The sequence below is a fragment of the Solanum verrucosum genome, unplaced genomic scaffold, assembly GCF_900185275.1.
Source record: "Solanum verrucosum unplaced genomic scaffold, falcon-dt-bn FXZP01000060.1, whole genome shotgun sequence".
Taxonomy (NCBI): Eukaryota; Viridiplantae; Streptophyta; class Magnoliopsida; order Solanales; family Solanaceae; genus Solanum; species Solanum verrucosum.
In genome coordinates this window covers 7,557,805-7,581,774 of record NW_026020129.1, presented here as the reverse complement: position 1 = coordinate 7,581,774, position 23,970 = coordinate 7,557,805, and the positions used below count along the sequence as shown (strand labels likewise).

The following is a 23,970-nucleotide window of genomic DNA, read 5'->3' as shown; positions in this document are numbered from 1 at the left end:
TAGTGAAAAATAGTGGGATATGATAGAATTTTTTAAGGTTTTCTTTGAACCTCATATCTGACTGTTTCTCAGGTGGTTGCCAAGATTGTCTGCTAGTCAAGGTAGACAATACTTAGAAAAATAAATTGTTGATTATGTTAATTAACTAAGTTGATAGGTCCAAAACTGACCAGTGTTTATGTAGAAAATAATATTTCTCCGGATTGTGTTTATCTGTAGAATCTCACTGCATTACTCTCTTGTTTTCAAAGGTATTATAAAACAAAAATTATTAACAAGGAGACTTTGAACTGTTATATTATTATCTTTGGATTGTTAATATTAGTGCCGGTCAAGTTCTCCCATCTCTAATTTTCTTCTTCTTTTTTTCCTTCCCAAACCAATCCCAACCACCCTTGCAAAAAAAAAATTAAAAAAAATCCAGGGAAATGGGTTGACTTTTCAGTTCACATCTTCCTTGATCTTCCGGAAACAGTCTCTCTACCCCCGCAGAGGTAGGGATAAGACATAACAACATGTAGCAAAAAATAAGCATGCACCGTAAAGGTCAACAACAACAGCATACCCAGTGTAATCCTACAAAGTGGGGTGTGGGGAAGGTACAGTGTTCACAAGACCTTACCCCTACCTTAAAGGTAGAGAAGTTGTTTCCAATAGACCCTCGACTCAAAGAAAAACAATCCAAAGCAGTCCTGAACAAGAAGTAACGGAAGTACAAGAAACAATAGATAGTAATAGAACAGAAACTACAACAATCCACTGTAGAGTTCATGGAGTAATATACTAGATCATCTAAATTATTACAGCTGAATTTGTCTCAGGTAAACATCAGAGAACTGTAAGCTAGATATCCACAGAGAAGCATTGGGATCATCGAGTGCTATTAGTGCGCTCACTGTGTTGACTTTGGTTCTATTTCCAGATCTGTTAAATGAAAAGCAAGTGGTGAATCCACTGAATTAGTTAGTAATATTATCTTTAACATTTGGGACAAATAAGTTATAAAACATGCTATACATTTTCTCAAGTCACTATTATCTGAGAAGATCTCTGAGGTATTCTTTATCAGTTAGATTAATTCTACCTTTCAAAACATCAGAATTGTCAACACTTGTTCAACTAGATAGAATTAATCGCTTTAGAAGCATAAAAAAGCAGTTAATCAGTAATTGGAAAGTAAGCCTAGAGAGTCCGTTTGGAAATACTTGAACGTAATATTGGTAAGCAAGTCACATATAGTCATACATACGCTTGTTCCTGCCAATGGAAGTTCAAGAAAAACTACTTGGAAAACTAAAATCTTCATTAAGTTAAATCATTCTAAGATATGCATAATTTGATAAATACCGTGGTAGTTATGGAAATACTGGTTATTTATACATTGCTACTCATATGATAGCTCAAGATATGTAACTTACCATCTGAATATGATGGCTCTCGATTAGGTATATAGCTCAGATCGGTATCTCACTATCGAAAGGGATGACAGGAACAAGGTTTGTTGGCTGGCGTGTAAGGTTCCACTGATCAATATAAGCTGATTGATCAGCATTTATATTTGGAAGTTCATGATGTTGAATTATCTTCAAGATCTCTTCGGTTTTACCAACTAATAAAACTGCTCTGTGCACACTTTTTTCCCTCTCCTCAATGGCACCAGAATTACAAGCCATAGTTATAGCTCGTGGCAGATTAGTAAAGCAAGCACTTAGTATATCTGCTATTGTAATGGATAATCTCTTGAATAGTTTTTCATCAACCAAGTCATCGTGTCCTTCACTATGCAGCAACAGCAAGATAGCCTTCCCAATTTTATACATTGAGTTGGCAGCTATTATTCTGACTGGCCAGTTGAGAGGGTTATCGAGCATTCTTCCATCAGTGGTTTGTTTGAAATCCATCACCTTCTTTGAAGCTATTCCTGTAAGCATCTCAAGTGTTTCCTTAGGAGTTTTTCCTTCGAGGGTCGGTTTCTGCAAGTCCTCATCCAACCATTTTTGATGGATCTCCAGTTCTTCCCACACTATATGTGCTGCATTTCTAATGTTTCTGAACTCACCTTCAGGGTACATAGTTTCCTCTATGAAGCTGGCGTATGTAAGACCTTCATGGACACTCCTTATCAGCTGATAGTCCATCTGATCTCTCACTTTGGGAAGTGCAACAGTAATGCTAGTGAGTGTCACTAAGCTTAAGGTCCAGCAGTTTGAAGGTTCTACTGAATGCAGTACTGGAACTTGGTGGCAGTAAATATCTGCCACCCCAGAAAAGCTGCTAGATTTTCTTTACAAATTAACCAGTTGTTTTGGCTGTCGTTTCCTTCCTGTGTTTACTAGTCGGTTTGCATTACCAGATATGTTCTTAAAGATTCTTTCAGGAAGTTCTTCTTCTCCTTCTAGTAACAGAACATAGTGGTGCAATTCAGTCTCTCTTCTGTATTCTGGTTCTGATTGATGATAGTTTGGGCCCTGAAGTTGACACAAAAACATCAAGTTGAAGGAAACAACTGAGACAAGCCGCACAAATTTGCTCGTTGACACAACCAGAATCTGACTTCTTATGCAGAAGGCAAGAATAAAGTTTCTTGTACCTTGGAGATATTTTCTAAATTTTGTTCCCCTGATGTTTAAAGACAATGGTCTCTCCTTCCACTCAATCAGCTTTCGGATCCAGTAGTCTTCGACTTTAAAGAAATTAGCATTGGCATTGCCTGTTTTGTTGGAACGCTTAAAGCTTATACAGATAAACCATCTGAGTGCTGGAGCAACAGTACCCACTACCACCCCAATAGACTGAACAATAAGAATTAAGCTTGTTGTCCATTTGTATGTTGAACTATTTGGGAAATATGGAGGTGAATTATATATTCTTATAAGAGCTTCCATCAAAATTAGAGATGCCAACACACAGATTGTCCCTGAAGTCGAAAGGGTTACAGAACGTGCCATCACAAATTGAGGGTTACTAGTTTCGACCATCATCCAACACTTCTCCACAGTGTCTCTCAGTCTATCGATGGACAACCTTCCGAATGCTAGTGCATCATTCCTCAAGGTAATTTGATATGCTTCTTTATAGTTAAGTTCAAGAATTTTTTTGGTGGTTGCAAGTGTTAAAGAGGAGAAACTCAGTACCAATATCAGAAGAAACATGAGGAATATAGTTGCTATAAATTCATATTTCAGGTTAAAAATCAAACCAGTATGTATTTCAATGCATAGATTGACAATGATTGTGATTACCAGGATGTCCAGAGCTACAACGTTCGACAGGATTTCTTTGTTACTCATGGCTCCTATTGATGGCATGCAGTTACCTATTACAACACACATGAAAGCAGTACTGGCCAGTTTGGATAGCTGGTCAGTATGACCTGGCATCGGTTCAGATATCTCGACAGGCAACTTCATTGCTACAGCTAACACTGTAAGAGAAGCAGCATTCAGAGCAAAGAATTTGCATGGGAACCAAAGTCTCTTTACGCAGAAGGCTTGGAAAGCATCAGCAGCCATAGCAAGGATACAAAGTAGAGATGCTGCTGCTACATAGATACCAATCATTGGCATTGGGCTACTGAATGATTCGTTGTAGCATCGTTTGTTACATGCGTTGGTGATCATATGGCAATAAGGATTATCACACGACGCCTCATTCATGTTCACCATGACTCCTATTTCCCTTGTGGATGCTAAATTCAGGAGCAAGAATATGAAGAGCTACTTCAAATGGTTTATCTGTATTTTTTGCCTTGTGATTTGAAACCAACATGGAAGGATGACTGAGCTTTCAATTGAATTAGATGATTGACAATTTGATGTAAAGTGACAAAAGACTTTTCCACAAAGAGAGCACCACAAATCACTATGTTCAGTGTTTTCTCTATGCTTTCCTTCTAATGTACTACTCCTCTGTTTCAATTTGATTGTCTGATTTTGACTTAACACAGAGTTTAAAATAGTAAAAGAAGACTTCTAAATCTTGCGGTCTCAAACCAAATATATGTAGAATATACTAAAATGTCTTTTAGTCTTGTAGTTTTAAACATGTAATTTCGAAAAGTTGTTGTCTAACAGGTAAAAAGACATTCTTTTTTAAACGGACTACAAAGTACAAACAAATTGAAACGGAGAACGGAGGAAGTATGTGGATACTAAAGACCAAGCCTTTCAACATCTAATGTGACATTCACTGGGAAATTTCCATGTCAAATGGGACACAACTCGTGGAAATCTGTTAACCATCCTTTCAAAGTTTTTACTGTAAGTGTACCATTGGCAACTGATAAGTTACCTACATCTATTTGATGTTACGGAAAATATAATTGGCAAGACAGATTTTTGACACGAAATGATACGAGCAACAAAAGTTAAAGTATTTTCGTAATTTCCGTGAAAAGTTAAGGATATTTGGGTAAATTCATTTATTTCGTATACCTAAATTACCCTCAAAAGTAAAACCACTTTTAATACTTTTAAAACCACAACTTTTGAAATATCCATGAGGCACAAATATGATGTGACAGATAAAAATTGTATAAGGCCCATTTATATTTTGCCAAGTGGATCCATTTCAAATGGCCAAACATCTTTCTCTCTTTACCTTTTAACGTTTTCTTTTTCTCTTTCTTACTTTTTTTACTTCAGTTTCTTTTCTAACAATTCTTCCAAATTTTATACTTCCACTTAAATAACTTTATTCATGAAAAATATGAAATCCAAAAAAAATTGCCGGACTCATTCTATTTCTAACATTTTGATATTAATTTTTATCTCGATATTGATTATTTATATTATTAAAAATAGTTATATAAAATTATTTGTTTATTTACAAAGATAAAATTAATAATAAAAAAAAATTAACCAAATAAATTTGTGAAAGCACAAAATAATAATAGTATGAATAAATGTTTTTTACACCGAGAGGTAGAACTAAAAAAAAAAAACTTTAGAAGATGCAAAGATAAAATAAAAAATGGATTTTTGCATTGAAAAAAGATGAAGAACGAAAAAATTTATTAATATTAAACATTAAGTGGTTATAGAATAAATAAAAATAAAAATATATTTGGCAATTAAAAATTGAGTGATTAAAATTGAAATCTCAAAAAATAAATTTTTGACTAAAATTTAAATAATTAAAATAATTGAGTGATTTTTTACTTTATGGGTGAGAGTTCAATTTGTTTTTTTAATTTCACTATCTTCAATTTCTTTGAATTTCTCCAAGAAAAATTAAAAAAATTCTAACATATCACTTTAATTTTCCCTCAAATAAATGATATATATATATATATTTTATTTTTTATTTTTTTTTCTAACATATCACTTTAATTTGATACTTTATTGAGCTTTTTCGTTTTTTTTTTGGTAAGGTTTACTTCTATTTCTACCAAATTTGGGTCTCCATACGTTGTCATTTTAAATAGTGTTTTTTTGTTTCCTTTTCGTTCATAATTTTAATTTGGAATAATAAATCAACGACAAATCCAAGTTGATTAAACTGCCTGTGTTCAAATATATCAATCTTCTATATATTGTAGTTGACAAGAATGTGCAAGTTTGACCATTTGACTTGAATATAGGCGGTAAATATAGCCGCGAGGGGTTAAAGACAATTCGCGAAATGAAAGTCACTCAAAAACAAAAAGCGATAACGAGGCAGTATCGACATAGATTTAAAGATATTTTATCCTATTTTTTTCCAGTTATTTGATTTAGTGGACTATAATAAACTACCGCGTTGTTGCACTATTAAGCATGTTCCTCTTGTTCGCAAGAATGGGATAGTGCAGAGGATGAAGAACAAGAGCATTGCTATGGATGTAGCAGTGATGAAGAAATTTGACATCTCCGACATAATTATTACATGTTCAAGATAATTGGATTAGTATGAACTATATTATTGTTATTATTGATTTGTCATATATATATATACTAGACTTCGGAGTCCATGCTAGCACGGCCCAATATATATCATTTTTTGTTTCAATTTATGTGACAAGGACAAAATTAAAAAGTTAGTCAAACTTTAATATTAATTTAAAATAGTTTAAATTTTTAATTATTGTTTACTATGGTAAAAAATTTTTTTATGTCTTTTAACATTCTAAATTGTCAATTATTGTTGTATGATTTATGTAAGGTATTTATTACATTCTCTAAGCTATCAACCCCAATTTAACCTTTGAACTCATTGATGTTCATTAAAACGTGTCAAAATGTATTTATTATGCATTTATTAATGTCATTCAAAATGCATTTATTTATTCTACCCATAGCTTATAGGAACTCAATAATTATCAATTATTTGAAAATGGATGTTCATTGCATGTTGATTGTGGAGTTGTTACAAACTATACATATATGTTTATTTTATAATTTGAAAATTAGATTCAAACCAACTCTTTTTATGATATATATAAATAACATAAAATCTAAAATATACTAATATAATAAACTAAAACTTCACACATAATATATTGTTCGAACTATATTATTGCAAGTATTTTTTTGTCATTAAATTAGCTTAGAAGATAAATCTTTCATTATAAAAACGGATGAAGTAATGAAAAGAGGAGACGATGCGGCTCCTCTCAAGTAGTTGCTTTTGGAACGAATGCCTAGATAATTACACAATTTGCTTCATTAAATGATCTGATTTTTGGAACAACTTCCAATACACTGTCAGTACCATTCATTGTTACACAGTGTAATCTGCCCGCAAAATAGTACATCACTACACAAAACGAAAAGTCACAATTTGTCACTACTTAAAAGGGTTTCAAACTCTTCATTTCACTATTACTGCCAAACACCGAAAAGTTCATTTTGAATCCGAAAATTTGCCTTTAATCAAAAAAATGAAGAGAGCGAAAATTTCACTGATGTGTGTTACATTTAATTTTGTTTCCGTTTGTATTCGACTCCTTAATTCATTTTAATTTACAGATGTGTGTTTAATTTAATTATTTTTCAGTAGAACTATTTTAAAAAAATATAAATTCAGATGCTGCCCTAAAACTAATTCACAAAGCTTCAAAAGGAGGATACGGCGCTGCAAAATATGCTTTTGGCATAATATCTATCTTCATAGGCGGTGTATATGAAGATCAAGGGGTAAAGACAATTGGTAAATAAGATTGTAAAAGTTTATATTTAGATCTTCTTGACAAAAATTGAAGATTTTTGAGTATTCCAAGTTGAATCCTTATGATGAAAATAAACCAAAAGGATATGGTATTAAATGAGTTATATGTAATGATAAAAGTTATAAAATAAAAAATGACACATTCATGATTATATGAATTAAAAAATGTAGGGATTTTATTACATTAAGTTATCTAGCCGAATTATTCCTCTGAATTCAATGATTTTCATTAAATGTGGCAAACTGTATTTATTTTGCATTTATTAATGTGATAAAAAAATCTATTTTTTTTATTCTTCCCATAGATCAGACATTGGAACTTAATGATCATTAAGAGTTCCTTATCATTAATTGAAAATGGATGTTCATTCCATGTGGATTGTGATTTTGTGATAGCACATCCTATAAAATAATTTGTAGGGTTAAAAGAGATACTTATATGTTTATTTTGTATTTTAGATACAAACAACTTCACACATAATATTTGTCATTGAATTAACTTAGAAGATAAATCTTTCAATAAAAGAGTCGGTCGATAAAAGTATGAAGTAATGGAAATAGAAGAGAGTAGCTTTTTGAAACGAATACCTAGACAACTACTTCTCACAATCCCCTTCATTAAATGATCTGATTTATGGAACAACTTCCAAAGCACTCTCAATACCATTCATCTCAACTGATAAGTCACAACTCTTCAAACTTGAAATTCTTTGAATCCGAAAATCTAACTTGAGTGTTTGTCTTCCCTAAGTTAATAGCTTGTACATAAAGTTTCCACACACTTTCCAAAGACAGCTAGCTACTCCTTCTACGAGAGAGTTGATATTCATTAAGAAGCGTAAATATAGTTCTTTTCGTAATTATAAACGAATGTTATTGCAGCGCAAATGTTTAAAGCAAGATTAAACGTTTAGTCAATTAGTCATGAGTTCGAGTCTAGGTTAGGTCCCCATATTTATGTTATTATTTTTGCATCGCTTCCAGTTCATTTTATTTTAATTTTCGACTCAAAGTTTTTGATTAAATTTATTATCTATGAAATTAATAATTAAAGGTCTGAAATAACTTATATCATAATAAATTTTGATAATGCATTAATTTAATTATATTTTAAATTATTATCTTCCAATAAAATTGATCTTAAAAAAGAAGAGAGTAAGAAATTCAACTTATCAAATCAAATCTTGTCAAAATTCTAAGTGTACTCAAGAACTTATCTTAGACTTGAAAAAATAATAAAACTATTCCGTCGGTTCGCCTTTGTTATATTTACTACTACAAATTTTTGATATAAGAATAAGTTTATTTTCAATAATAATAATAACTAAGGGTCTAAAAAATTTTATATCATAGAATATTTTGATGATTAAATTAATTAATTAAATTTTATATTCTTACCTTCTGATAAAAGATCTTAATTAATGGATTTGCCTTACAAAGGAAGAGTGCAAGAAAATTCAACTAATCAATTCAAATTTTGTCAACTTCCTAGCCTCTCGGTGTACTCAAGTACTTCTTTTAGGTTTGAACAACTAATTCATTCCGTCATTTCACGTTATTTACCTTTTGATATAAGAATAAAATTTATTTTTCATGAAATTTGTATTTTAAACGCCTCAAATAATTATTACGTAACATTGAAAATATTAATGATTAAATTAATTAATCGAACTATATTTTCTTACCTTATAAAAATTAGTCATTTATTTCTCGTCCATCCACAGATTTTATTTCATTTTCTTTTATTTTTCGACTAACAATTGTTAGAGACCAATTATCTAGTGACAAATTTACTCGTATCAAATAATCATTTTTGAACACACTTAACATTTTATATAGTTCTTTTCGTAATTATAAACGAATGCTATTGCAGCGCAAATGTTTAAAGCAAGATTAAACGTTTAGTCAATTAGTCATGAGTTCGAGTCTAGGTTAGGTCCCCATATTTATGTTATTATTTTTGCATAGCTTCCCGTTCATTTTATTTTAATTTTCGACTCAAAGTTTTTGATTAAATTTATTATCTATGAAATTAATAATTAAAGGTCTGAAATAACTTATATCATAATAAATTTTGATAATGCATTAATTTAATTATATTTTAAATTATTATCTTCCAATAAAATTGATCTTAAAAAAGAAGAGAGTAAGAAATTCAACTTATCAAATCAAATCTTGTCAAAATTCTAAGTGTACTCAAGAACTTATCTTAGACTTGAAAAAATAATAAAACTATTCCGTCGGTTCGCCTTTGTTATATTTACTACTTCAAATTTTTGATATAAGAATAAGTTTATTTTCAATAATAATAATAACTAAGGGTCTGAAAATTTTTATATCATAGAATATTTTGATGATTAAATTAATTAATTAAATTTTATATTCTTACCTTCTGATAAAAGATCTTAATTAATGGATTTGCCTTACAAAGGAATAGTGCAAGAAAATTCAACTAATCAATTCAAATTTTGTCAACTTCCTAGCCTCTCGGTGTACTCAAGTACTTCTTTTAGGTTTGAACAACTAATTCATTCCGTCATTTCACGTTATTTACCTTTTGATATAAGAATAAAATTTATTTTTCATGAAATTTGTATTTTAAACGCCTCAAATAATTATTACGTAACATTGAAAATATTAATGATTAAATTAATTAATCGAACTATATTTTCTTACCTTATAAAAATTAGTCATTTATTTCTCGTCCATCCACAGATTTTATTTCATTTTCTTTTATTTTTCGACTAACAATTGTTAGAGACCAATTATCTAGTGACAAATTTACTCGTATCAAATAATCATTTTTGAACACACGTAACATTTTATATAGTTCTTTTCGTAATTATAAACGAATGCTATTGCAGCGCAAATGTTTAAAGCAAGATTAAACGTTTAGTCAATTAGTCATGAGTTCGAGTCTAGGTTAGGTCCCCATATTTATGTTATTATTTTTGCGTCGCTTCCTGTTCATTTTATTTTAATTTTCGACTCAAAGTTTTTGATTAAATTTATTATCTATGAAATTAATAATTAAAGGTCTGAAATAACTTATATCATAATAAATTTTGATAATGCATTAATTTAATTATATTTTAAATTATTATCTTCCAATAAAATTGATCTTAAAAAAGAAGAGTGTAAGAAATTCAACTTATCAAATCAAATCTTGTCAAAATTCTAGGTGTACTCAAGAACTTATCTTAGACTTGAAAAAATAATAAAACTATTCCGTCGGTTCGCCTTTGTTATATTTACTACTACAAATTTTTGATATAAGAATAAGTTTATTTTCAATAATAATAATAACTAAGGGTCTGAAAATTTTTATATCATAGAATATTTTGATGATTAAATTAATTAATTAAATTTTATATTCTTACCTTCCAATAAAAGATCTTAATTAATGGATTTGCCTTACAAAGGAAGAGTGCAAGAAAATTCAACTAATCAATTCAAATTTTGTCAACTTCCTAGCCTCTAGGTGTACTCAAGTACTTCTTTTAGGTTTGAACAACTAATTCATTCCGTCATTTCACGTTATTTACCTTTTGATATAAGAATAAAATTTATTTTTCATGAAATTTGTATTTTAAATGCCTCAAATAATTATTACGTAACATTGAAAATATTAATGATTAAATTAATTAATCGAACTATATTTTCTTACCTTATAAAATTAGTCATTTATTTCTCGTTCATTCACAAAATTTATTTCTTTTTCTTTTATTTTTCGACTAACAATTGTTAGAGACCAATTATCTAGTGACAAATTTACTCGTATCAAATAATCATTTTTGAACACACGTAACATTTTATATTCTTACCTTCTAAAAACTTGTTCAATAAATGGATTAAAAAAGAAGAGTGAATAATTCCATCCATTCTCACATTTTGGTTCTTTATTATCTAGTGGCAAATTTAATAGTAAATTTTTTAATGTTGTAGTAAAAAATAGATAAATAATCGTTCCTTCTCTTTTATCTTCGATAAACAAATTTTTGGGAGCCAAACACGTCACTTTTTGGCTCCAATCTTTTCACTATAAATTGAGACTCCTTATAAATGTATTCCTCACACACAGAACCATTCCAAAATATAAATTTATACTTACTTGAAAAAAAATGAGTTCTGAGAACTACGTAACTCCTTATAACAAAAGAAGGGCAATGTCATTCCCAACCTCTCCGGAGGTTGTGGAAAGGTTATATTACATAAAACGGGAGTCATACCAGAAAATGGAGAAGGAAATAGCTGAGTTCCTGAAGCGGCTGATCGAATGGAAGGGTAAGAGGTGGGTCGAAATGATGCTTTTAATGGATGAGCCACCCCTCACCCAAACTTTCGAAATATACGAGAAAGTGGTTGCTAAATCACTAAATGGTTTCGCCGTTGGCGCTAACAGAGTTTCTGAAATTACTCCACGAGTTGGAGAGGGAACTTCACTTGATGGTTGGTCCGAGGAAAAGAGGGCTTGCAAAAGGAATCTGGAGTTGTAGGTTTCGCACAAGGACGCTGGATGAGGTCCTTTTTGTTGTATTTTATTTTAGTTTTTTTTTTTTGGTTATGTTTACTCCCATTGCATAATGCATGGGTTAGTATGTAAATTTTTTTTGTTTTCTATCTATGATTATGAAATAGCCATTAGCTACTTCTAGTGTTAGGTGTGTTTGCTAAATTTACTCATAAAATTTAACATAGATCCATGTTTTCGAAAGTAAACAATGACGAACTAATATACCATTAAAAAACAAAGTTACAAAAACGGATAAAAAGACATAATTAAATCATAAGCATTGTTAGCCACCATAAAACTATGTAATTTCTTCATCAGCACTACAACCCTTTCTACAATTTCACCAAGCAAACTATTATCAAAGGATGAATAATCTACGTCATTATACCACCGCCTCGACTACCTCTACCAACCCTTCGACCTACACCCCGTCTCCCACTACCCCTCCGACCTTGACTAGTCTCACCCACTTGATCTGCATGAAAATATGTTCTATTCCACCTTCCACCACCTCTCCTACATCTATTAGTCGGAGGCCTTCCACGTGTTCGGATTTCCCTTGGGTTCCTAATGAATGTTACATCTTCTTCCGAGTCTGGATCACCAACGCTAGGGACTGTCATTTCGTCATTCCAATTACAATATGCATTGAAACGTCCTTTCAAAACATTTTTGAAATCTGCATATTTAGCGTTGTTGTCCAACACAGCATCACAATTCCTATCAAACCATTTCTTCAAGGAATTGTACTTCTTGTACTCGTCCGTTATAGATGGATAGCCTCCTTGAAAGAATTTACCTATGTGTGGTCGTATTACGTCCCTTCTCCACCGGCGTAAAATATATCTGTCATGGAACATTTTAATTCTACAATGAGACAGTCTTTAAAATGTGGCAGCAGACAACACCTTCACTTTGAAAATTCTTGCAATTGCAATCCAGATATTGATTCTGTGGCCGATATTCCACAATGTAAACAAATCGATTTCCATGAAAATCATTAGATATGGAATAATCTGTTACACTGTACTTCTCAACTCCCTCCACGACATTGAAGTCACGGTGTCTTTCAATTTCACAATGGTACAACCGCTTCAAATGCTCTGCTGCAAAGGCATCGTATATAGGTCGAGTATAATGGGTTTGAAGCTGCAAATCCCAATCAAAACCACTACAAGGCGCTGCATGCTTTTTTCGTGAGTCAGCTTCTGCTTGAAGTTCCTTCTCATATTTAAATCGCAAGGCTAATTCATACTGCTCGACGAACTGCTTTAGAGAGCTTCGACCGGATATATAACCATAAAAAAATGCATGCATTGACTCACTTCTTTGGGTGGACATCATGCCAACCCAAAAATAATGCTTCAGGAAGACAGGGATCCATTTTTCCTTCTCCAAGTATAGATTATGAAACCATAGTCTATGCTGAAGCTCGTATTTTTTAATAAAGCCAGCCCATTTTTCCTCAAATTCGTTGATAGTAATGCTGTTATATATTATTGATTTAAATTCGGACTTGGCAGTCTTAAAGTCCCACATACCCTTAAGCTTTGCAGGCAGCTTTATCATAATATGTCAAATACAGTACCTATGGATGGTGTCTGGAAGTACCTCTGCAATTTCTGCCTTGATACTCTCACATTGATCAGTGAGGATAGCCGTTGGAGGTGCATTACTCATTGCTGCCAGCCAAGTAGAGAAAACAAATTTATATGTTTCAATATCCTCACTTGTGAGCAAAGCGCAACCCAAAAGAATAGATTGTTTGTGTTGATTCACACCAACAAAAGATGCAAACGGCATGCGCCATTGATTCACCAAGTACGTTGAATCGAAACAAACAACATCACTAAACTCCCGATACGCATACTTGCAATGTGTGTGAACCCACACTACGTTGCGAAGTCTACCAACATTATCCGTGTCAATTACATAAAAAAATTCATCGTCCTTCATCTGCATTAAAGCGAAAAATTTCTGTATTGTCGCAGCATCGCATGACAATGTCCTCATCCTGCGTTGTTGAAGAATGTAGTTTCGACAATCTTTAGGTGTGCATCCCATTTTATCTAGACCACCTGCTTGTACTTCCAAAAGTCTAATGCTTTTGGCAGGTCTAATTCCTGCGATGTCATAAGCTTCAAGTTTTCGTTTTAATGCCTTACTTATTTTCCTGTGGCAACCAAAAAAACGTGTTAAAGATGGTTGCAACTCATGATTGTGCTCCGTCGTAACTATTGTTACGCAACATGAACCATCAGGCAGCACAACACAATTAACTTTGCATTTGCAATCAACCCTTTTACTATAATTCTTAGCAGTTGGTTTTCTACTTTTATCACAAGCGAATGAGACATACCTAGCGTATTCACAACCTCTCTTTTTTGAAGTCTTTTTAAGAACTCCAAATCCATTTAAACGACTATATTCTTTATAAAAAGCAAAAAGAGATTCTACACTACAATAGACCATATCTACAAGAAGGCCTTCCATATATTATTGGTCTGAAAAATTATCATCATTGGCTGAATCTGTCTGTTCTTCACCTTCTTTTTCAGCTTCATATTCCTCTCCGTCACTAACACTTATTGATTCCTCTTGCTCCGGTTGATTCATTTCTTCAAAGAGCTTGTTAATAACATCTTCATCATCACTATGCAAATAATGTTCTGGCCCATCGTATGCATCATCAGAATCTTCATAATGTTCATCATTTTGGGACAACAAACTATCATCCTCATCTAACCCCAAAACATTATTCAATAAATCGTTTAATTGGTTATTCTGACTAATCGATTCCATTTTGTTAAAATTATATAAAACCAACAACAAAATAAATTCTTGATCAACAAATTAAAATAAGAAAGGATGAGAGTGAAGGGTGATAGATGTAGGAGAGGTGGTGGAAGGTGATATAAAGAGTAAAGTAAGAGAGAGAGAGTAAATAATTATTAAAATGTCAAAGGTGATTTTCATTTTTGGAGGGAAATATAAGAGGTTTTGGAGCAAAAGGGACATTTTTGTCATTTACCTGTGTCTTGTCAATTCATGCCAAAATTTTGACTGACCATCGGCTCCACTTATATTGTGCCACGTGGAAAGTGTTGGGTCCCATTTCAGAAAATGATTTTCTCTCTCTTCTTAAACGTTTTTTTCCTCTTTCCTACTTTTTTTTTACTTCTTTTTCTTTGACTTTTCTTTTCAAATTAATGTTTCAAATTTCTCTACTTCCATACTTGTATAATTTTATTCATGGAAAATATAAAAATATGAAATCCAAAAAGAAAATATTCATTCAATTTCTAATATTTTAAAATTAATTATTTATATTACTAAAAATAGTTAGATAAAATTATTTGTTAATTTACAAAATATAATTAATTACAATTTTTTTTATTATAACATTTTTTTTCTTTTTGTAAGTGTTTAAAATTTATAAATTTTAAATTACATAAGTTTTTATACTAATTTCATGAAATTAAAAAAACGGAAAGCATCCATAAATACCTATATAAATGGATATTCTTTCCGTCAATTTATACGATTTTTATTCTTGAAATTCCAGCTAGGTGAAATTTTTCATCACTTTAACCTTTTTTATTTTTCTTGCTATTTAATTTTTGTGGACTTCTCAAAAATATACGATACTATAAATTTTTTCTAGGGTACATCTATATAGGATCCTTCAAAAAAAAACAAATTACGCATTATCTAAGAATTTAATCATTTTAAAGAAATATGATAAATTATTTCCAATGATTTTATTATTTAATGACGATATATCAAGATGTCTTGTTAATATTTGATTTAAATAAAAATAATCAATAAAATTACGAGTCATATCAACAAGAAAAAGCACTATCAACAATATCAAAATAAAACTATAAATTAAACTACGAAGTAAATGCAATAAAATTTGATTATTATAAAGAGAAACACATGAATACTAACAAAGAGAACAATTTTTTTTTCAGTTTTGAAGAGGGTTATACGTAAAATCATTACGGACCATTTATTAATAAAATAATAGAATGTAAAAATTTATCCTAAAAAATCAATGTCTATTAGTACTTAAATAATTTTTAATTTTATATTACTTTGGTAAATATGATTGTAAAAGTTTATATTTGAATTGTTTCACAAAAATTGAAGATTTTTCACTATTATAAGTCGAATCATTATGATTAAATAAATGTAATAGATATAGTATTATATGAGTTATGCTCTCTCACAAATACAAGTCAGTTGAATGCGATTATATAAGCATAATCAATAATCGGATAATACAATTAGTTATGGTACATGTCAACAAAATAAAATAATATAAATCTAACAACAAAATAAAATAAAACTAATGAGTGAAGTAAAGAAAAAAAATGAGTAAAGTAAGAGAGAGAGAAAACAAGAAAGAAAAAGTCAAAGAGTGGTTTTCTATTTTGGAGGGAAAACCACAAGTAGTTTTGTCACCTAAGGGCTATTTGGTCATTTCGCCGTGTCTTGCCAATTGATGCCAAAAAAGTGTCTTGCCATTTAGCACTACTCTTGATGTTAAAGGACATATCGAACACTTGATATGTAAAAATCAAAATTTATATTTAGTGTTCGACATTTATATTAAAATTCGACTTTTTCTATTCTAGATTCGAAACTAGACTGTTAGTATATATTATTATTGTTATTATTATTATTTAGCATTTCCATGCCACTAAAAAAAATAAAAATAAAGGTGAAGTAAATTATTTAGGCACCTTTTACAGTTTAAAATCTTGAGTTAAAAAAAAACACAGAAAGGCAAAAGAGGGAAATGACGACGAGGAGCAATTTCTACAAGAACCCTTCTTATGCATACAACAAAGCGTTTAATCTCAATTCTGCAATTCAAAATCTTCAAGGTTTCAATTCTTATTCATCGTTTCGGTTTTGTATTTTCTTCAATTTAATTCGTGTTTTTTCTTCTTTTCCAGCTTATAATGCCGTCACCGGTAACGTTCCTCCTCCGGCTGAGACGAATTCCGTCGAGGAAAAAACGAGCCACAGGAAACGCCGACGGGAACGGAAATCTAAGGTGCAGCAGAACAATGAAGTGGAAGTGATTGATTTGCCTATGTCTCATCAGGATTATATTGAAAAAAGGAGGTGATTTTAGTATTGATTTCAAATTATCAAGTAGATTTTACTATTCACTTCAATAAGCTAGGGTGTACCAGAAAGGAAAAATTCACTTGTGAAATCTGGAGTTGTTAGTTGATCATTTTGTATTTGAAATGCAGGAAGGAGGCTACTTCAACGCAGCCTTATGAAGAATTGACTGCAGAAGTGTTGGTAATTGGAACTGTTTGCTTTAATGTGTTCTGTAATTTTGTTTAATATCACGTAAGCTATAGTTTAGTGATTGTTTGGGTTCTATTTCTGTTCCAGGAACCGTCAAGTTCAGCACTGCATTTGGTGGAGTACGACAGTAAGAGCTTCATTTGGCTTTTTTCTCTTTTTTCTTTTGGGTTAATTCTCGATGAATTAAAAAGGTTTAATTTTAGTTTGGGTATGCAATTGATTATGTGTGTTGATTTGAACTCAAAGTATCCTTGCTTGTTTTAAGAAGTCCATATTTTTTAGTGTTCCCATCATCTTTGTTATATGGATTCATTTGGAAAAGAGTAGTTTGACTTTTAAAAGGACTCTATCTTTGTATTTTGAGGGTTCCTCTTACTGATGCTAAGAGCAAGGATTGGTGTACTGGATACTTTGGTGTCTATCGTTTACATATACTTGCTAAATTGAGCATCTTTGACATTTCTCTGCACTTCCCTTGTTCATCCTGTACTTATTGTGCAGAAAAATATCAGTCATACTTAGGGAGTCTCTCTCTCTTTCTCATGAGTCATTTCTCTTCTTTTGTATATGTTTTATGAGTTCTAGATACATATCACTCATCTACTTGTCAGGAAAAAAGTACTCCTATGTGTCAATCGTGTTTATCCCTTAAGTTTAGACTTGTTGAATCTTTTAATTCCCATTTTCTCCTTTTGTCCTTTTACTTGAATGAGCTACGAGTAGGAAGTTTTTCTTGCCAAGACTGAGCTCATGAAAAATGTTCATGAATTGTTCAGGTGATGCGAGCACTTCGTCTGGAAATACTGGTTATGTATACATTGCTACTCATATGATAGCTCAAGATATGTAACTTACCATCTGAATATGATGGCTCTCGATTAGGTATATAGCTCAGATCGGTATGTCACTATCGAAAGGGATGACAGGAACAAGGTTTGTTGGCTGGCGTGTAAGGTTCCACTGATCAATATAAGCTGATAGATCAGCATTTATATTTGGAAGTTCATGATGTTGAATTATCTTCAAGATCTCTTCGGTTTTACCGACTAATAAAGCTGCTCTGTGCACACTTTTTTCCCTCTCCTCAATGGCACTAAAATTACAAGCCATAGTTATAGCTCGTGGCAGATTAGTGAAGCAAGCACTTGGTATATCTGCTATTGTAATGGGTAATCTCTCGAATAGTTTTTCATCAACCAAGTCATTGTGTCCTTCACTATGAAGCAACAGCAAGATAGCCTTATTGCTCACTTTGAAATAACTTTATATATACCGTATATGCAATTGAATATGTCCGAAGTTTATACATTTTTACATGAAAATTAGGGGTAAATGACTTTAAAAAATTTATATAAAAATGGTTGAACTTTATCATATGAAACTTTACGAAGTTATTCCAAAAATAAATAGACATGCAAATTTATAAGAAAACATATTAGGATCTATGCAAATTATTCAGTAAGCAAATCATCCCAAGCCCAAGAAAGTCTTGTGCTAATTGAAACCAAGTGAGGCCTTCTTTGAATAATTTTTAGAAATCTCACTACTTTATGACTTAATTATGTGACTTTTCGTGAGTTTTTAAAATTATCATTCATGTCAGATTTTGGTCTCTACATACATGTACCCGTGCGTGTCCAGATACAATGTATCTCGAATACATCAGGTCAAAATTAGGTGTAATTTATTCTAGATACACTATATCCAATTGAGTTCACATATATATGACTCTCTCGCTAAGCCTCTTTCCTATATCACTCGCCTCCCTCCAATCTCGTGCATCTCTCTCCTATCCCACTTGCCTCTCTCCTTCTCTTGTGCTTGCTTCCTCCCTATGATTGTTATTTTAGAGCATCTATATTTGGTGGCAAAAATACATGTATCTAAGTTTATCCGACTTGAATTTTGGTACAAAATTATGAATTAGTGGTATAAAATGTAATTATTTTAAACTATAGGGAGAATTAATAAATATTATGGTTGGAATGTTTGTGTAATTCGGTAGTTTTGCCTAATTCATGCTGCACATATCAAACTCTTTCATATTAGCTCAGCCCAATCCAAGAAAGTCTTGGGCTAATTGATTGTTAAGAAACCAATTTTTTAGGCCCTTTTTGGTCTTTATTTTGGCCCAAAAAGCACAAGCAGAAAAGAGCAAGTTAATTGGAAAGTGATGGTACCAATTTTGCCGTGACGAAATTAGAAATTTTATTTAAGAGTGTTCAAGATTGAATTTATATGTATGAAAAATATTGACCTATATAGTTTTCTATATACATAGTACAACTTTTTGGTGAAGTGTATTCGACTGGCCACCCTTCACTATATATAAATGGCTACGTAACTGTAAATTTGGTCGGTAGAACAAAAAATACATTATTTTTTTAAAAAAATTATACCAAAATTTGGTATAAATAAATAAGTGTTGGGCAGAGGAGCACATGATACTCAGAGTTCAAGAAGCACTGAATAAAGTGAAAAAGCAATCCTAGGAAATTAAATAAGTTTTACGCAATAAAATACACAACAAAAAATATATTTAATCTTTATATCTCTTATAAACTTAAGTAAGTATATGGTGTATATTCAATTTGTACACTATATACTTAATAAACATCAACCGCGACTATAAGCTTTTTTTGTTTGTTTCCAATTCGATGTTTAGAGTCTGTATTGGAGTTAGACTAAATTCGAATCATGCTTCGGGGATGACACTCTCAACAAGATTTTTTCTATACTCAAGGCTCGAACCCGATACCTTTACTATACGGCTACAAGCTACTATAGGCTAGACGGGTGAACGTTTTTTTTTAACCGGCTAGCTAAGAATGCTACTCCCTTCTGTTTAAGTTTGTTTGGTCTATTTTAATTTAACACGAAGTTTAAGAGAATATATATAATATTTGAATTTTGTGGTTTTAATTAATTAAAAAATGTCAAATGTACCAAAATATCCTCTAATTTCATGATTGTAAACATGTAATCATGCGAAAGTCGAAATTAAAGAATTGCTTAAAAAAAAAGAATAATTCTTTTTCAAATAAACTAAAAAAATAGGTAAACATATTGAAACAAATTGAATAATTTTTTTTCTGAATCAATCATATTATACATGGCCTATGAGTTCTTTATACATAAAGGCTGACAGATAATAAATTTTAGAAGGGACCATCACGTGGTCTTATTTTTAATGCTTTTCACTATGCCTATATATAATTAGTACCTTATGGTAAATATTTATTCGCATCGAATGTTAGGATAGAGTCAATATTTCGATTACGAATTTGATAATATTCATTAATTTTGGCACATATTTTATATGTACACACACATTAATACAACAAGCTCAAATCAAATTCAGATTTTTGTTTATGTCAGTTTGATCTGTTTGTCGACGTTAATTAAGATCACCATAATATAAGCTCAAACTAGGTTACTCCTAATTGTTTTTACTAAGAGATTCTCCATGTTTAAAATTTAAACTCGAAAATTCTGATTAAGTGCGGAAAAATCGCAACTTTTCCAATGTGTATATACACATTAATTCAAAACCTCAAACTATACAAAATACTAGTAGTAGTTATTAGAATGCATATAAATTATTAAATTGCAAGAAGAATATTGACAAACATGCTTTAAAATAATGATCTTTTGTGGTCCTATGCTTCTATGTGACAAAAACAGTGATCATTGAACTCACCACTAAGGTTACAAAATCCAAAACCAATTTGCAATGAGAATTCACAACTGGCACAAATCTATGGCTAGTTTTTGATTTTGTAGGAGAAAAAAAAAAGTAAAAAAGGGAGTTGTTGTTGTGTGAAGGGGTGTGGGTGAGGGGGGGGGGGGGGAGGGAGTGGTGGTAAAGAAACAAAAAACAATTAAAGAATTAAATTCAAGTGTGGTTTATTTTTGGGAGGACCCTCTCTCTGTCTCTTGTCAAGTTTTTAAAGATTATAATGGCAAAGTCAGAATTTTGATCAAGGGGTGTCAAAATATAAAGTAGCAAAATTCCATAGGAGTCGAAGAGTGTTAACATGAAATATATATATAAACTCCTTTCCGTCCCTCTAGCTTTGCTTTGTTATTACACAATAGTGGTTAAATGATCGATAAAATTTAATCTTGAATTTTTTTTGGTACATTGAAAAATACTATGTAGACTACTTAAAAGTTGTTCATAAGTTATAAGCTATAATATCGTTTGACTCAGTTGAGAAAAAACTTTCATCTCGTTAATTACATTTTTTCATATTGTCAATTCTTTTTTATGTGTGTAAAATCTTCATTCACTAAAAAAAATCTGTACATTTGTTTGTCTCTTTCCAATTATAAATAATAATCGTCTTCTTTATTTTCAACAAGTACTTAAAATCTTCAATAACAATAGCTAAAAAGTTTGTTTAACACTCAACAACTCTATAACAAAACTTTAGGTAAATAAATTTATTTTTTCTGAGTCATTCTTCTCTGAATAATATTTAAATGTTTTTTTACAGTAATAATTTAATGATAATATTAATATTCTTTTGTAACAAATGTTATGCCTCGAATACTATATTGGAATATAAAATTTATCCATTATGTCATTATCAACTTTATTTATATGATTGAAATTAGTAGTCATTTCACTCTAAATGGTCCCCAAATTTGTGTCGTAAAGTTGATAAAAGAGTAATGAAGATAATTCCATATCCATACGTATAAATAAAGCATAGTATCTAAACAAAAACAAAATTTAATTTAAAGCCACTCTATCTCCTTCATTCAATGCTCATTATACCTTTCCCATCCCTTTTTTCTCATCTCACTTTGACATTCAACAACATATACATATAGTAATATTAAAACCTTTGAATCATCCACTATCTTTTTATATGATTATGTTGTTAAGCTCAGCTTGTACACAGTTCCATTAATTATATGTGATATTTGTTATAGCTCACCGGTATAAGTATATACTGAGTTTATCAATTATATGCTTAGTTTGATTACATGTGATTTCTGCTATCTCTCACCAGCACATGCACAATCAAGTTTATTCATCACTTTGCTTAATTCAATTAATTACACGCAATACATGTTATATTTTACCAGCACATGTATGTACTAAATTTATCAACCACTACACTTAGCTCGACTAGCTACACGTGATACTTACTAATATGCTATCTCTCACCAATATAGCTATGTCATTATGTACTGAGTTTCTCAACGACTTTGCTTAGTTCTCCTAATTACATGTGATAACTGTTATTTCTCACTAATACTATCGAGTTTATCAACCGCTACATTTAATTCGACTAATTACGCATGATACATGATATTCCTTACCAACACATGTATGTACCGAGTTCATCAACCACTATGCTTAACTCAACTAATTGCACGTAATACCTATCGTTTCTCACCAACACATGTATTATCGAGTTTATCGACCTTAACTCAACTAATTACACGTGATACATGCTATTTCTCACCAACACATATACATACCAAGTTTATCAACCACTACACTTAGTCCAACTTATTACACGTGATACCTGCTATCTCTCACCAACACAGACACATATTGGGTTTATCAACCACCATTTTTATTGATGTTGTCCATATGTATGTGTGTGACGATGAATGCTATGAGATTTTGGGCCCTAAAGGACAAACTAAAACCACAAAATATTACTACTACCAAGACCCACCCTGATTTTACCATATGGCTGCAAGTGCAACTAGTACTACTTCTACTTCTACTTCTACAAATCTCAAAGACCAAATCCAACCCATTAAACCCAAACGCCGACGTTGCCGTGAAACCACCATTACTACTTCTACTAACCCTTCACATTATTCGCCCACCAACTGTTCGACACAATGCCTCAACCAAACTCGTAAAGTTGATACACCCACTATTGTCTCACCGGACAACTCATGGTGTTGTCCTGCATCTAAATCACCGTCGCCGTTGCCGTTGCCGTCGCCGCCGCAACCCATTTCCTCCTGTTCCTCCTCGATTTCGGATAATACCAAGATCCGATACTCGCCGACGACGTTCCCTCGAGTAATGGAATCTATCGGCACCCTTTACGGCGGTGGTGGAGGAGGTGGTACTCCGATCCCAAATAACAACACCCACGAAGGATTTCCGTCGTCTTTCAGTAAATTCAACTCAGCGCTTACGGCGGGGTTGCTGAACCCAATGTCACCGCCACCTTCTATGGATAAGACTCGTTCGAGTCCGACCCTTTTCGAAATGATGGCGAATGAACCTGAATGTATTACGAGATCGACTATTAACACACCCATTTCGAATGGATGCTCAAATCAGAAGCCAGCTTCGTTTGTACCACTGGACAAACAGGCGTTAATGCAACAGCGACTTTTGGATCTTTTAGCTTGTAGAAGCCCAGGGAATCAGTTTAATGATTCGGGTTCAAGTGATGTGAAGTTAACATTGAGTTCTAAGGATGGTTTGAGTGTTGCTATGAATGTTCATAGGCAGATCTTGGTGGTTCATAGTCGTTTTTTCGCTGTGAAGTTGTCGGAGAAATGGGTAAAGCAACAGAGAAATTCAGGTCCTTACATTGTTGAGATTGCGGATTGTGATGATATTGAAGTGTATATTGAGACTTTGAGATTGATGTATTGCAAGGATTTGAGGAGAAGGCTCATGAAGGTAGATGTTTCCAAAGTCCTTGGGATCTTAAAGGTAATGCCTATGCATCTAAATTTACTTTTTTTGTGTTGTATAATTGCCTAGTAACGGAATTGTGCGACAATGTGTTCTTTTTAAAGTAAATTGTGATTAATGAAATAGAGGATTCACATAGCCGACCTAACTGATTTGGAATTGACTCCTGGTTGATTATTGTTGAAATCACATTGCTAGATAGATGTGTGACCTCAAATTAAGTATATGTTTGCTCAATTTTGAACTGTGAATTCATGTGAATTAGGTGTCAAAGTTATCGTCTTTGTTCATT

The 23,970-nt window shown here is 31.8% G+C and overlaps 2 protein-coding genes and 1 pseudogene across 4 annotated transcripts in view; 2 read left to right on the top strand and 1 right to left on the bottom strand.

The window, feature by feature from the left end:
* Positions 1 to 1,410: 1,410 nt before the first annotated feature.
* LOC125827127 (uncharacterized) overlaps positions 1,411 to 23,970 on the bottom strand; it is a 25,803-nt pseudogene continuing 3,243 nt past the window's right edge.
* LOC125827129 (uncharacterized) overlaps positions 16,441 to 23,970 on the top strand; it is a 20,652-nt gene continuing 13,122 nt past the window's right edge. The window contains exons 1-4 of one of the 3 annotated variants that reach the window (XM_049506489.1): positions 16,441 to 16,551; positions 16,624 to 16,795; positions 16,930 to 16,981; positions 17,078 to 17,117. In XM_049506489.1, the coding sequence (XP_049362446.1) occupies positions 16,464 to 16,551; positions 16,624 to 16,795; positions 16,930 to 16,981; positions 17,078 to 17,117 (352 nt within the window). In that variant the 5' untranslated portion in view covers positions 16,441 to 16,463. The remainder of the gene's footprint in view (positions 16,552 to 16,623; positions 16,796 to 16,929; positions 16,982 to 17,077; positions 17,118 to 23,970) is intronic. The other 2 variants (XM_049506490.1, XM_049506488.1) reach the window with 2 other exon arrangements.
* Positions 22,704 to 23,970, top strand: part of LOC125827128 (BTB/POZ domain-containing protein At1g63850-like) — a 2,507-nt gene continuing 1,240 nt past the window's right edge. Inside the window, exon 1 of the mRNA XM_049506487.1 lies at positions 22,704 to 23,696. Coding sequence (XP_049362444.1) covers positions 22,704 to 23,696 — 993 coding nt within the window. The remainder of the gene's footprint in view (positions 23,697 to 23,970) is intronic.